Source organism: Hirsutella rhossiliensis (assembly GCF_020360975.1).
Source record: "Hirsutella rhossiliensis strain HR02 chromosome Unknown scaffold00009, whole genome shotgun sequence".
Classification (NCBI taxonomy): Eukaryota; Fungi; Ascomycota; class Sordariomycetes; order Hypocreales; family Ophiocordycipitaceae; genus Hirsutella; species Hirsutella rhossiliensis.
This window is the reverse complement of record NW_025408675.1, coordinates 1,864,924-1,881,387: the sequence shown is the minus strand read 5'-3', so window position 1 is coordinate 1,881,387 and position 16,464 is coordinate 1,864,924. Positions and strand designations below refer to the sequence as shown.

The 16,464-nt window shown below is 34.3% G+C and overlaps 1 protein-coding gene across 1 annotated transcript; it reads left to right on the top strand.

Annotated features, from left to right (window-relative positions):
* Positions 1-1,278: 1,278 nt before the first annotated feature.
* Positions 1,279-1,638, top strand: HRG_08137 (uncharacterized protein; the record flags this gene model as incomplete). Its single annotated transcript, XM_044866608.1, has 1 exon — positions 1,279-1,638. The coding sequence occupies one exon, from the start codon at positions 1,279-1,281 to the stop codon at positions 1,636-1,638; it is 360 nt and encodes a 119-aa protein (XP_044718497.1).
* Between the last annotated feature and the right edge of the window lie 14,826 nt (positions 1,639-16,464).

Genomic DNA, 16,464 nt, shown 5'->3' with positions numbered 1-16,464 from the left:
ATGTACTTCGTGGTTATCCGTAGATCTTTACGGCTATGCCACACTTGATGTGTCTTAGCTGCCCGTTACAGTTAGTGTCGAGAGGCCACGGCAAGGCAAAGACCAGCATTGAAGGCTGAAAATGAGGTCATCCGCATGCGTGTGATGTCGCCCACACGGGTGCTACGAGGGGACAGTAAAATGACGGGAGCGCCCCCGCTAGGGATGACCCAGGTCCCTAGAGGTTGTGTTCCCTATTTGGGAAGGCAGGATGGGCTAGTCTGCCGGTCTCGATCTCCCCCAAAGGTCTTGCCCTCGGCCCGCCACGAGGGCGGCCTCCGAAGCGTGTGGCCACTACGCCACGAGGATGGTAGGGGCGCAATATTAGTAGAGGAGGCACAGGGTCATATTGCCAATCCATTCGGGACCTCTACAATGCTCCACGGATAGGTAGATAGCCAAGGAATAGGATAACCGACGCCTATATAAATGTCACGAGACTGGCACGACAAAGTAGGAGATATAACAAGCACTAATATCACTCCCACTCGGGGGTGCCCTTATTTTAGCTAAGTAGTATTTAATATAACAGTTATAAGCCCGGGAGGGAAGGCGCTAAGCTAAGTCTTACCTATAACTTCTAGAAAACTACGTATATATACAATCTCCTATTCGAAACCCCGCGACGACTAGGTTAGCAAAAAAAAAATCAATTATCGGAGCTACTAGCTATAACGTGCAAAATAGCTCTCTAGCACCATAATAGCCAGAAACCTAGGAGATATAACAAGCACTAATATTACTCCTACTCGGGGGTGCCCTCATTTTGGCCAAGTGGTATTTAATATGACAATAATCCTGCTGCGTCATGCAATGTACAGCCCAGTTATTCAGCTACACTATACCCCTATATCCCACATAGCGTTGTCGCGAAGACCATTGCGCCACGAAGGCAAAAGTGGAACGCGCGCTCCGAAAGGCGCACTGCAATTGACACATGTGTCTCTCTTTCTAACAAGCATAGCCCTTCCGAGATGTGTACCTATACCATGGAATCGACAGCAGTATCCACAGTAACACGAGCATCTCGGCTAGGACCCGAGTCATAGACTGGACACTGCCGTTATGCCGTAGTGAGATCGCAATTGTCATATCTCTATAAATACCTGGACTTCACTGGAGTCTTTATCGGCTTCTCTAGACACACTCATGCTCACTTGTCTGTCTATTCAACCAGTACCAATCCTTGATATCACTCTTTAGTTTTACGGCTAGTCTTTACTCTACCAGCATTCGAAAATGAAATCCGCCATTGTTCTTGCCAGCACCGCCGCTCTGGTCGGTGCCTTGCCCCAGGGCAAGCCCGCCGCCGGCCAGAAGCTTCCGTGGATCGAGGATGTCTCGTTTGGCGGCTTATACTGTGGTTGGTTGCGAGACACCTGGTTCGAACACTCCGAGGAAAACTGTGGCACGCAGACATTTTGCGAGGATTTCGACGACCAGCAAAAGATGAGGGACTATCTCAAGGCCGAGCCCGAGTTTAAGAGCGCCAAGGAGTGCTTCGCCGCACGGGAGACCAAGCCTGGCTCGACGCCTGACCCTGCCCAGCAACCGAAGACCGAGACGGTTGCCGCTTCCCAGGAAGGGTCTCCCTCCTAAGAGGCCTCTCCGGCCCCCGCTAACAAGCTCGAGGCCGAGCCCGAGTTTAAGAGCGCTAAGGAGTGCTTCGCTGCCCATGAGCCCCGCTCGTCCTAAAGACGGAGAAGAATAGGCAGTTTAACGAGCGAAGCGGGCCGGGCACGGTTCTTAGTTTCTCCGTTAAGTCTTACGCTTCGCATAGTATCAAAGATAGCTAGGGCAAATAAATTCGCTGTCTAAAATAAAGTATCCTCCTTTAAATACTTTAAACACCTATTACGTTGCTAATATAAGGGGCTTAACGGCTAAATATCTAGCAGAAGGGTAAATATCGTATACCTACGTATAGGCTTCGGAATCGATTAACTAATCGATTTCGATTTCGATCGTATTAATTAAACCTATTAATCGATCGATTTATTCGTCGATCGCCTTATATTAATAGAGTCCCGGGTAGGTCGCAACACGATAATTATATCGCTAAACTCGTCTATTAAATACCCCTATAATACGTTATAAAGCAGCCGTAGTAAGGGAATCCTACCTATTAAGAAAGATTTAGGATTTATCTTTACTCCGACCTCTTTAATATACTAAGTAAAGTATTTATATATAGTTATATAGGTATAAGTCTTCTAGAATATAACCGCGGTCGGCGTACGCTTCTAGGTATAGAAGGGTTCGCCCTCCTTACCTTAGAGGGATTATCTCCGGGGGCTATTTAGCGTCCGTTTACTCGCCGGGCTAATAACGGAGATATACCTATAGCTAAAAGATTATCTAGTAGAGCGCCGTTAAGTTTAGAAAGGACTAATATAGTATATTAGTAAAGTCGGTATTATATTTAAGGAGGTAGTAATAGACCTTTATAGCTAAGAGTTATTAATTAAAGAAGATTTAATTTACCGCTTATATTAAAAACTAACGGCTCCTATTTAATACTACTTACTACCTATTATTACGTAGGGCGGGATCTAGTACGCGACTTCTTATACTACTAGCTTTATAGAGTTAGCGGGTAACCTAAGTAGTAAGAGTAATACGCTTTTATATTAGTATATTTAGCTTAGTAGCTATTATAGGCTACGCCTATAAAAGGCTAAGGTTATACTATAGCGATAGTATTAGAGTTAGGCTAAAGTAGACCTATATATAGGTAGAGCTCGACCTAAGCTTAGGCCGAATAGTACCTAAATATAGGTCGAGCTAATAGAAAAATATAAGGCCTTCTTAATAACCCTTTTTCTAACCTTAGACCTTAGCCTTAGCTACCCCCTTAGCCCCCCTTAGAGCCTAAAAAAAAGAACCTCCGGGCTATATAGGTAGTAAGGGCATAGCTAAGTAAGACTAGCTAGAGCTAAAGGACCTTAAAATTAAGAGGGCTATTTTTAGCTATTTTAATAAGAAAGCCTTTAGCCCGGACTCCCTTAGCTTCCTCCCTATTTAATATATATATATAGCTATCCCTAGAGTCTTTAGTAGGGCCTATAAAGCCTTATTTAACTAAGGATACTACCCTAAGTTATAAAAGGAAGCTATAAGAATTATACTTCCTAAGTAAAATAAGCTAGACTATACTATTCTTAAGGCTTATAGGGTTATTATCGCGAAGCGTAGCTTAATTTCGTAGTTCTTAGAGATATCTTATAGTATAAGGGACCTAGGAAGCTAAAAAACAGGTTTTAAAGAAGGAGCTAAAAGGAGGTATAGAAAGGAGGGTAAGGGTAAGAGGGAAGTAGAAGTAGTAATAGCTCCCTATAAGGGTAGCGAGAGATAAGATAGATATACCGGTAACGGCTAAAAAGAAGGGGAAAAACTAGTAAAAAGCTTAGTAGTTAAAAGGATATTAATAGCTTCTTTAAGTAGGATCTTCTTTATTAATTAAGATACTAAATAGGTATAAAAAGGGGTGTTAGATAAAGGAAAGAAGGATAATTAAGGTAATATAATAATTACTCCCCTATTATAATTACTGCCCTTATAAGAATTAAATATCTCTACCCTACCTATCTAACCCCTTACTTTTAATTTTACCTTTATATATTTTATATATACTTCTTATATCTCTCTTTATAAGAGTTATAAGCCTAGGAGGAATAGAATTCTTATACCTTTTAGCTGCTATAAAAGGTACCTTTCTTATATCCTTTATAGCTTCCTTTTACCCCTCTTACTAAAAAAGCTAATTTTTAACTAACTTTTCTACTTCTTCTTCCTTAATAATATCGAAAAATAACTCTACTACCCCTATAGTCTATAAACCGATTCTTATAAAGCCCTAAGATTAAGATAAGTAGGTAAAGGAGCTACGGACTTATATAGATAGAACTATTTATAATTTAGTCTTCTTTAATAAGTAAGACTCTCTTAAGCCCCCTCTTTAACCTAGAGTAATAGAATTTATAGAGGGAGCTTCCCTCTTTTCTAAGCTAACCTCTATATAATAGAGAGTTTTTTCTACTACCTTAGGTAACTATAAGAGTTACCGTAAGGAATACCTTTATAAGATAAAGCTACTAACTACTACTTATATAGTAATAACGGAATCTATTAATACTATAAAGCTAATCTCTCTTTAAAAAGAAGAGACTCTTAGGAAGTAGCTTTTAAAGCTCGAGAACTTAATAGCTCCCTTAAGGGGCTATATAACTAACTATATTAGGAAGACCTATATAGTATACCTAGGAACCTTTTTTACTAGGAACCTACTAGCTTCTTTATAGCTAGCTAAGTAAGAAGAAATCCTTAAGGAAGCTAACTAATACTTCCTTATAAAAGCTCTTTCTAGCTAGTAGCTATAGGATATATCTTTATTAATAAAGCCTATTAATAACGGTTACTTAACTATCTTTTAAGAAGTTAGCTAGGAACTAGATAAAGAAGCTATTAAAGTATAATAATAAGTAGTCTTATTCTTTTATAGCTAGTACTTAACTTAAACGGTTCGACCTACTGCCCTTATAGCTACTATAGCCCTTATTACTACGGCTACCGCTACTATTACTATAGCTATTGCCCCTCCGGCTCCTCCTCCTTTAAGAACCTTAACGCTATCGTTAACTATAGCTACTACCTTAGCCCTAGCTCTAACTCTTACTCCGGGCCCGGCCCCGGCCCTATTAGTTAGACCGGCCTAACTAGTCCCTTAATAGACCTTTTAGTTTATTAGTCGGAAAATTAAAGAACTAGTCGAAATCGAACCTCGTTAAAATTAGTAATAAGAGGTAGAAAGGGGGGGTTTTTAAGTAGACCTTTTAAATTAAAATAAGGATTCCTTAAAGAAATAAAAGACTAAATAAAACGGCTGCCTAGCCTATAAATCCCTAGGCTATTAGTTATTATAATGCTAATAGGTCTTTAAGAAAAACCAACCTAAAGGAGTTAACTCTTTAAAGAGGCTATAAGAAATAGTATAATAGTCTCTTAAGGAAGACTCCTTATTATAGAAGAAGATAGATAAGATTCAGGTTACTAAGAAATAATAACTAACGCCGCTACCTTTATTCGAGCTATAAATTTAAGGAAACATTATTAGTATAGTAAATCCGACCTTTATCTTCCTTATAAATTAATAACGCTAAGACTAACTATTAGGACCCTTTAAATATCCCTTATAAAAATTAGCTATCCTTAACTTTAGTACTTCCCTTAATATTTATAATATACTCTTATAATTCCGGTCCTTTAAGAAAGTATAGAAGGAATACCTTATTACTAAGGAGTTAACTATATAGATAGAGGGGTATAAAAGGGTGAATTTTATAATAAAATTACTTAATAGGTCTATATAAATTCTTTAATAAAAAAGGGTAGCTTTTTACCCTTAATTTTTAATAAGCTTAATTTCCTTTTACTTTCTTTAAGAGAAAGGAATCTTTTAAGATATAACGACTAAGCCTATAAAGCTAGTCTAAAAGAATTAAACGATTAGGTTTATCGAGGAAAAAATCGGTTAATTTATTCTCGAATTCTAACCTATCCTTAAAAAGGAATCTCCTAAAAAGTTAGCTTTCCCTACTAAGAGAGTAGGTTCTAAGGACCCTCTTTTAGTAGCCTAAAGAGACGGTCTTTTTTAATACGTATAACTTAGTTACTTAGGCCCCTTAGCTTTATATAAGCTAGGCTAATAATAAGGCGTATAAATAAAGAGCTTAAAGACCGTTAAATATAAATACTATAGTTAGGGGAAGACTAAGAAACGAATTTTTAGACGAACCCCTTTATAGCTAGACTAGCTATATAAGGAAATTTAAGTTAACTAGACTAACGTCTCTAAGGACTAAGAAAGCTTTATTAAGGTAATGTTTTTTATAGACGCTTTTTTAGGGATAGTTTTCCCTTATTTCTTATAGACCTACCTAAGTAAGTATAACTAGTTTACCCTTTAAGACTTCGTTAACTAAATAAAATCCTACTTTAGCTATAAGGTAAAGAAGATATAGTTTAATAGAGAGCTATTTATAAAGGATATCTTAAATAAGCTTTAAAAACGGGGTATTTTACCCCTCTTATTAGCACTAAATACCTAAGCCTAAAATAAAGGGGTAGAAAGATTAAGGGGTACTATAATAAAAAGGGCCTATATAATAAGACTTACTATAAAGCTTCCTTATAACCTTTAAAGGGAAATCGTTAAGACCGCTTATTACTTATAGAACTAAACCTTTAAAGGGGCTACCTAAGGAATAAACTAGAAATCTCCCCTTAAGCTCTTTATAAAGAAAAGGGCCTTACTAGCTTACTTTTATACTTATAGCTATAAGGTATATACTATAACTATTAATATATAGCTAAAAAGGAAGAAGAAAAGAAAGCTTAATCCTAGAGCCTTTATTAGTTACCTTATTAGCTATAATTTTATAAATATCTTCTAGATCTAGATTCCTTTTTTATAGAAAGTTATTTTAATTAAGGATATAATTTTCGACAAATCTAGCTTTTTTAATAGAAAGAGGGATTAATATCCCCTCTTACTCTTATAACGTTAGCTAATTTAAAAGATCTAAATCCCCCCTTCTTAATAGTCTTAAGAAGAGGTCTTAGATATAAAAATAAAAGAAGAAACTAACGTTAAAGTAGTTAAGGATAACGCTAACTTTAAAGAAAAAGAAGAAGCTATTAAATTAAATAATCTATATAAAGAAGGAGACTATAAGAAAGTAGTAGAGCTAGAATACGCCTACCTCCCTACGCTTCCTCTTATATAAGAAGAAGATCTAAAAGTAGCTTTTTTAGTTAGTCTTCCTATCTTAACCCCTAAGAGGGTAGGAAAGGCACCTAGCTTAAAGGATTACCTAGCTGCCTTTTTATCCTTACTTCGAGAAGTAAAGGAAGGTATAAGGCCCGATATAGTTATTAAAGAAGACTAACCTCTCCCTTATTTTAATTGTTTTTCCGACTTCTATTTAACGCTAATAAAAGATAGTTCCTATAAAGTATTTATAGTAAGCTAGCTCTTTAAGCTATAGCTATTAGTAAGGAAGGTATATAAAAGAGACCTCTTAGACCTACTAGTAAACTAAAAGTAGCTAGAAAAACACCCCTTTAAAGACTAGTTTTTCTAAGCCTAGAAAGACTACCTAGCTTTATATAAAGAGATAAGGTCTTTTAAAGAGGTCCTTAAGGAAAGGGATAAAGGAAAATAGGTCCTTAGCTATAAGTAGGTCTTTATCTATAAGACTAATAAATATAGCTTCCTTTAAAAGTATAAAGCCTAGCTAGTTATCTATAAAGATTAATAGGAAAAGGGGAATCTACTTACTAAGGTAACTACCTTAATAAGGATATCTTTTTAGACCTTTATAGCTATAGTAATAGAATTTAACCTTAAACTTAATTAAATAGATATAGTTAATACCTTTATTAACTACTTACTTAAGGGAAATAAAGTTATTTATATATAACTTCCTCTTAGTTTTTAATAACTAAGAAAGGTTTTATAGCTTAGGAAAGCTCTATATAGACTATAAAGAGTACCCTTTCTTTAGTAATAGTATTTAATAGGTTCCTTTAAAGCCCTAGGCTTTAAGAAAGTCCCTTTAAAACTATATATAATATAAAAGGGTAAAATTATAGTATTCTTCTACGTTAATAATATTATTTAAGCCTACTTAAAAAAGGAAGAAGTAATAGCTAGGAAGGCTATATAAAGCCTATAATAAAAGTATAAGATAACTAAGCTAAGAGAGCTAAAGTAGTTCCTAAGGATATAAATCCTTTAAAATAAGTCCTAATAGACTATCTAGCTTACTTAAGACGCCTATATTAATAAGGTCGCTTATAAATTCCTCCTTAATTCCCTTAATAAGACGCTTCCTTTTATACCTATATTAAATAAAGAGCTTTTACTTAATCCGTCCTTTTAAGCTAAGGAGTAAGAAAAACACTAATATTAATAAAAGGTAAGCTCCTTACTTTTTTTAGCTATTTCTATTAAACTAGATATCTCTTTTATAAACTCCTAGCTAGCTAGGTATAATTAAAATCCTAGCCTTAGGTACTAAGATATAGTAGACTAAGCTATCTTTTATCTCTATTTAATAAAATAATATAGTCTATACTTTAAAGGGTAAGGAAGGAAACTAGCTACTAAAATCTTCTTTTATTTAAGCGATTTATCCTTTATAAATAGTTTATTATTATTAAGATTATACTAAGAAACTAGCTAGAGGTATCTAAAACTTTAATATTAAATAAGAGGGAAAAACTAAAGTACTTAAGGGAAAACCCTCCCCTCTTTTAGTATAAGTCTACCTTAAATAAGGTTATAGTAGTAGTATATAGGAAATTTACGCTAGCTACTATAGGCTCCTCCCGCGCTATTATATCTTAGTATAGGCCCTCTTAAGCTATAGCCGCTACTATCTTAAGCGGCTATAGCCCGGGCTCGCTAGCCTAGGCCTAGGGTTATAAGTAGTAGTCTCTCTTTAAGGGCCTAACTTATAGGCGCCTTTATTTACTATAGCTCCTATATTATAGCTATATAGCTATAGTCGCGTTAGCTTATTAGTCTATTAGTTAGTAAGGTAGGTAATATCCGGTTATTAGGCCGGGCGCTAGTATAGGTCGCTCTTAGGTAGGGCCGGCTAATTAAAATTTAGTTAGCTAGCTCCGCTAATCGTAAATCGGTTCCCGTCTAGCTACGCGACTTCTTAATTAAGGGTATAGCGGCCTATATTTACCTTCTATCGCGTAGTTATTAATTACGCGCGCTTAGCTCGCGTATATATATACCTACCCTCCCCCCTTAGTTTTATTTATGCCTCTTCCTATCTCTTTATTATTCTTAAGGTATATGAGCAAAAGCGGAATTTTGGGAAATCAAGGAATCACGTAAGACTACGTGATAGAGGGGAAGAAGGAGTATAAGTTAGGATTTTCAACGGAATTTATTAGTAGTGTATTGGTGTGTGGAAGAGGTGTTAAAGTTAATTATTCTCTATCTATCTACCAGCGGACATGCTGTCTTATATAGACAATTGTAGCTGAACGGAAGAACCTTTCGGGACCAGATTTAGGCTGCCGTATAGCCCTGAGACTGAGGAATTTCGTGATACCTCGAGTGAATCTGGAAGTGTCTTGGTTCCACTGATATTTGTGTTTAAAGGAGGTTGGTCGTGCCGGTGTTCTTAAGAGGTCTTAGCTAGCATTCCAAGCTAGCTCTGTTCCTTCGATTCCCGATTATACGATAACCGGCAACCCGTTTAATGCATAATGACATGCAAAATGACGAGCGATTCTTGCTCTATAAGATAAGATTTTATCTATAATTAATATACTACTTATTGGCTTATATAATCGGGAGAGTATATTATAGCTGCTTTATTTATAGTAGGAACACCGTTCCTTACAATTATCTATCTCTTTTATAAGCCTAACTACTACCTTACTTACCTTATTTCTATAACTCTAGGTCTCCTTAATACTATGTCTAGTTTACTTATCGCCGCGTTATAAAATCTAACTAGGAAGCTAACTTAGGTAGTAGCGGCTTACTTTCTTTAAAACCCCCTCCTTATAAGAAAGTCGCTACTATAGTAGGATTAAAGCGCTTTATTTTATATTTTATATATATTAAGCGTCTTACTAATAAGCTTACTTATAAGTCCTTTACTAGCTATTAGAACTAGTTTTATAAGTATTAATCTTAGTTTTATCTTAGGTTAGTCTTACCTTTAATATTTTTAGCTAACTTTAATAGCTATAAAGGCTAAAGTATATATTACTTACGCTAACTTTAACTAGTCCTATTACTAAGTAAGTAACCCCTTCCTATTATAGTACTATCTAAGTTTAATATTAATCTATATTCTAGATTACCTTTAAAGGTAAAGAGTCTACTTATACCCTTTACTAAGTATAGTCTAAGGTTAATAGCCCTTCCCTTAAGAAGGTATAAGTAATAAGCGTAGTATCGGGTAATCGATAACGTAAGCGGAAAGATCGGTCGTAGGGGTATAGGGTAGGATTTTATCCGGAATTTATAACGAGTATATAAGGGGCTAAATAATATATTAAAAGAATAGCCTTGTAAAAGATATATACGAACTTACTTATTCTATCTACTACTCCTAGGGAAATCCTTCGTCTTTTATAGACCATTGCTCGCCTACTAGTAGACCAATTAGTTAGCTTTCTAGTATATTCTATAGTGCTTAAAAAGCTCTATCTATAGTATATCTTCCTAGCTTAGTAGGTGGTCTGATTATAGCGTGATGGTTTATATAAGACTATGGGTTCTAGCATAAGTAGTGGATTTAACTAGAATGTTCTATGCCCTACCTATTCTCGTATCGCGGATATCTTCGGAACCGCTAGGCCAAAATAGGCAATAGGGTATCCGTTCTGGTCGTAATTGACTTATGCATTTTATGCATATTTTTGTTTGTAAGGATAGGCTTATCCTAACCCGCTTTCCTTAGAGGAAGGTATAGATGTCTAGTAGAGGTCTTTGTCTTTTAAGGGTTATTCCCTTAGACTGTATTATAGAGCCTCTTTTTACTAGCTTATTCTATAAAGCCTCCCTATGCCTATTATTTCTTTATAATAGTAAAATAAGAATATAAGGGTATATTCTTATAGTTTAGTATAAAAGCGCTTTTATTACGCTACTTTAAAAACTTATATTCGCGCTAGTTAAAAGGCCCCCGCTACTAAGGGTAAGGGCGCGTTAAGTAAGTCTACCCCTAGTCTAGCTATAGTTACTAAGAATATCGAGACGCTTATATTAGCTTTTACTTATTTTATAAATAATACCTACTATATATATAAGTCCTTAGAAAAGTACCTAAGTAAGTTTAGCGATACTATTAAGACCTTAGCTTAGGTTAAGCCTAAGTTACTCTTAGTTACTTAAAAGACTTTTATAGTAGTTAATAATCTCGCTAACTATTTCTATCTTATTACTAGTAATAGCCCTAATAGTAAGGATAGTAGTTTTAATCTTATTAAGCTTAGTCTAGCCTTAGTCCCTTTAAATAAAGGGAAAGGTAAAGGTAAGTATAAGGTAATAGCTATATCTAAGGCCTTATTTAAGGCTAAGGCTAAGGAGTTTATTATCGTCGCTATACTTATAGTCGTTATAAAGCCGGCTTAGGAGCCTACTATATCTCCTTTTATTAGTTTTAACGCCGAGCTATAGCTTAGTAGTTCTTTTAGCGCTAAGCCCGCCTTAAAGCGTCCTTATCTTACGTTGCCTACTAATCTTATTAGCGCTCTTAACTTCGTTTAATAGTATCTTTATAGCTATTATAGTTTAGTCCTAGCTAAGATTATTACTAGTCTTAACCTTAATTAGATCTAAGGTTATAGTATAAGCTATAGCGAACGCCTCTATACTACTACTAGTATAGGTCCTACCTTAGTATAAACCCTAGTTATTACTTTATCTTATAAGCTAGCTATCTAAGCTAGCTTTAGTTTAGGTTTAAGGTTAGGTTTAACTAGTCGTTATTAGGCTTCTTATAGTAGTAGTAGTCACTATACTCCTCGTAAGCCTTAGGTTACTCCCTCCTATACCCCGCGTACTACCTTAGAGGGGTCTTATTATTCCTACTATAATAATAAAGCGGATATTACTATTAATAAGCTAGGCTAAGGTTGTATTTTAAGGGGGGCTAGTTATTAGCTCTATCTTAGTTTAGTTCTAAGTTAGGTCTTATTTAGTTATAGTCTTTTAATAATAGGTCTTATTCTATAGCTATTAAGGTTAGTTTAATTAAGTTATGTTAGTTTTATTTAGTTTATAGTTTAATTAGTAAGGTTTATACTTAGTCTAGGTTTAATTTAGTTAAAGCTATAGTCTTATTATTATAAGTCCTTTCTCTTCTTAGATCGCCTTAATAAGGGAAGTAATTAGCTAAGGTAGTCTTAGTTAAGGCCGCTTTATCTTTAGCGTAACCTTAGTCCTATTATCCGGTATATCTATATATAGCCTCTAAGCTAGGTCGAACTAATAAAGCCTACCTAAGCGGAAGAACTATTATATTAGCGGCGCCGCTATCTTTTTCCCTTAAAGGCCCGCTCTTATATTACTAGCGTCCTATGCTTATATTAAGAGGGACTCCTATACCTTTACTATTAATAAATAGTTAATTATTATATAGTAGATAGTATCTTATTTTTATTTATAAGTATATATTAACGAAATTATACTAAGGACTTATTAGTTAAAAAGGAAGTTATTAAGTCCGATCTTTCCTATTTATATCTAAGTAATTACTATACTAATATACTTAAGGAGGCCCTTATAATAGTTTAGTATTATCGCCTTATTAAACTAAGGTAGGAAGTTAGTAGGGTAGAAGGTAGTTTAGTATTATTAAATTATATCTTCCTTAGCGTTCTATTAAGCGGCCTATTCCTTATTTAGCCTTTTAAGTAACTTAGTTTTATTAAAGAGGTCGTCCGATCCTATCTAGCTCTAAACTCCCTTTATCTCCTTTATAAGGGGGGGTCTACTTAGAGGTAGCGCCGTTAAGGGCCTACTCTCTTTCTAGCTCTTAAGGTATATGAGTAAAAGCGGAATTTTAGGAAATTAAGGAATTATATAAGACTATATAATAAAGGGGAAGAAGGAGTATAAGGTAGGATTTTTAATAGAATTTATTAGTAATATATTAGTATATAAAAGTAGTATTAAAGTTAATAATTCTCTTTTTATTTACTAGTAGATATACTATCTTATATAGATAATTATAGCTAAACGGAAGAACCTTTTAAGAGTAGATTTAGGCTACTATATAGCCTTAAGACTAAGGAATTTAGTAATACCCTAAGTATATTAGGAAGTATCTTAGTAATATTAATATTTATATTTAAAGGAGGTTAGTCGTACTAGTATTCTTAAGAGGTCTTAGCTAGTATTCTAAGCTAGCTCTATTTCTTTAATTCCCGATTATATAATAACCGGTAACCCGTTTAAAATATAATAATATATAAAATAACGAGCGATTCTTAATCTATAATATAGGATTTTATCAATAATTAATATACTACTTATTAGCTTATATAATCGGGAGAGTATATTATAGCTACTTTATTTATAGTAAGAACACCGTTCCTTATACTAGTGTCGCTTTCTTTTAAGTATACCCGCGACTACGTTAAACGCGCGTTAGATTTAGCTTAGGAGCCCTAAGTCCTCTAGCCTTTAGAGGGTATCTATTATTCTTTAGTTTAAGTAGAGGTTAATTAAGGGCACCTATACCTTTACTTCGACTTAGTAGACTAAGGTCGCGTAGTAGGCGCTTATTATTACCTAGAGGTAAGCTAACTAGTCCTAGGTAAGGTCCTATATAATCTTATATAGTTTCCCCCTTATAAGTATTATCTTATAGAATATAACTATAGTATAAGAGATTAAGGACCGGATTACCTTACTATAGACTTCCTTAGCGTATAGTAAGGTATAGCCCTATATAAACGCTGCGAGCTTAGTTAAGGCTATAGTCTAGCGCTTTAACTTTACTCGGGGCTATTTTAGGTGCGCCTTTTAATATAGTTTCCGGTATACTTAAACCCTTAGTAGGCGGGCCTCTTAGACCGGAGTTACTATATTAGCCTTAAAGCGGACCAGCGTTATTATTACTTATCTCCTTTATATAAAGTATATTAACTCGCTTTTCGATAGTTTAAAAGTAACCGCGAACTTAGTTACTTACTCTACGTATACCCTTTAAGCTTCCTTTAAGCGTACTACTATAATAGCCTTATTAGGTTTAATACTAACTATACTTATATCTTTAGTAAAGCTAATAGTATAAATACTATATATCGTGCTAAGCCTTTTATATAAGGGGGTTATATAGTATAGAAATAGGATTAAGGATAAAGGGGAGCCTTAAAAGACTCTTATTAATACTTAAGTTAGCTTTAAGGTCCTCCTATTAAAGTAAAAGGTTAATCTTTTATTGCTTATAAAGATTTATATTAAGCTTATAAGCTATCTAAGATATCCCTTAAGCTTTAGTTCCCTTATAAGCTTATTATAGTTAACTATATTAAATACGCCCTTAATATCTAGCTATAGGAATAATATAGTACCCTTCTAGGCCTAGGTCGCGCGTATTAGTTCCGTTATTAATAAGATCGCCGCCTTTATAAAGCGTTCCTTCTTATTCCTTATTTATTTATTTAGTAAGATACTATTTACTTTTACTACTCTTATAATCCTTTAAGTTAGTATCTATTTAAGTACTTTTCCTATTATTAGTAAGAGGGAAATTAGTCTCTATCCCTTTACTATATAGTAAGCTTCTAGCCTCTTACCTAGCTTCTAGATAACTACTATATTCGCGCTATAAAACTAACCTAGGAAATATAAGAGTTAAGTATAAGTATTAAAGATTATAGCTAGTTATTAAACTAAGGCTAGGCTATACTTTTTAATAAACCTTAAAGGAACGCTATTTAGACCTACTACTTTCTAGCTTACTATCTTACTTAGCGCTACTATAATATTAGCTAGCTAGATCTATTAGTTAACTATAAAGGTCGCCTTAGTTATAGGCTAAGGTAGCCCTTAAGTTATACTAGCCTTTAATAGGAAGAACTTAGCGGCTAATATTTAGGCCTTCCCTTTAAAGGTTTCTATTAATTAGTCCTTACCTTCCTTAACTAGCGGCGGGATATAGGTCGGTTTTAATAGTAGCTTATTATAAAGTCTAGCCTACCTCTTTATATTCTAAAGCTTAGTATTATTAGCGTTAAATTCCTCTAAGAACTTATATTAATAGGCCCTCCTTACTTTATAGACGGTCTACTTTTAAGCTATAGACGCTTTATATAGGTCTTCTTAGTTCGCCTTACTCCTTTCTTACCTATACTTCCTCCTTACCCTCTTAGCTTCCCTTATCGCCCTCCTTACTTTTAAGGTAAACTATATATTGCCCTTAGGTAATACTCGCCCTTAGCGCGGAACTATAGCTATCGCGATCTACGTTAAAGTAGTAAAGATATAGTCTAGGTCCTAGTTAATATCCTTAAGCGTCTAAAGCGTTAGCTAGTATAGTCTTAGCTAAGATATAGTCTTAGCTTTAACTAGCTTTACTTTTACTTCTTTTTACCTTAGGGCTAGTTTAAGTACCTAGTCCTAGGTATCGACCTATAATATAATAGTCTAAGGGATATAGTCTAACTTAGTTAGGTCTAGGTCGGGCTTAGTATACTATATCTTAGTCTTTAGTATTACCTAAGCTAGGTTAATAGTACTATCCTTTTAGCTATAGAAAAATCTTATATACTATCTTCTTAAAGTAATAAGTTTAAGTTATAGTTTTATTACCTTTTATATAAGTTATATTACGCTATCTAAGGTTTTATTATATCTATCTTAAAGTAAGTAATAGATATTAAAGTCCCTTACTATTACTATAAAGTACTTTAGTTTAATTACGCTTAGGTTACGTAATACTCTAGCCCTTATAGCCCTTAATAGTAAGTAAATCGCTTATAGTTTAGTACTATCCCTAAAAATTACCTTACTTTAATCTAGTCTAGACTAAGGTAACTAAGTCCCTAGCCTAAGCCTTTTATATATATATAGTATATACCTTCCCTCCTTATAGACTAAGCTATAGGGCGCCGCTTTAAGGGTAAGGGGGGCCGCCTCCTAGTATAGCTTTTACTTCCTATAGTACTATTAAGTTAAAGCTAGCTTAGTAGTAAAGCGCTAACTAAGCTAGCTTATATCTCTTTTATATATATTAAAATAGTACTTTTAGTTATATATAAGTAAGGTTAAGGTAAAAAGGGTCGTTTATATAAAGAGGGAGGCGCTTTATCTCTTAGCGCTTTTTTATTTACTATACCTATAAATATCGTTTATACTTAGTTCGGCCTCCTTAACCCTACTAGCTAGTAAGTATTTTAAGCTTAACCTCTTATCTTAGCGCGGTTTACTTAGTTCTTACTTTTAAACTATAGTCGATTTAAGAACGCCTTAAGTTTTAATAGTAGGGAGCACCTATTATTTAGTATATATCTAAGTATTTATAAACTATAAAGGTTATTATAAGTAGTTTCCCCTTACCTTTTCTTAGGCTTTATTTACTATAGGGTAAGTCTAGGTCTATAATAAGTAGTCCCCTTAATATAAGATATAATTATAAGGGATTTCGCCCTTCTTAGCCTTATATTTATCCTTGCTTTTATTATATACTATACTCTTATATTAGCTATAAAGTTATATTAATATATACTACTTAGCGATATAGCTATATTTATAGTATTTATAATACCTTTATAGTTAGACCGACTTATTATAAGGTTTATATTAAAAGATTTATACTTTAAGGACTAAGCTTAGGTTATAAAGCTTATTAGCCTCCTTTAAGCTACTAACCTTAA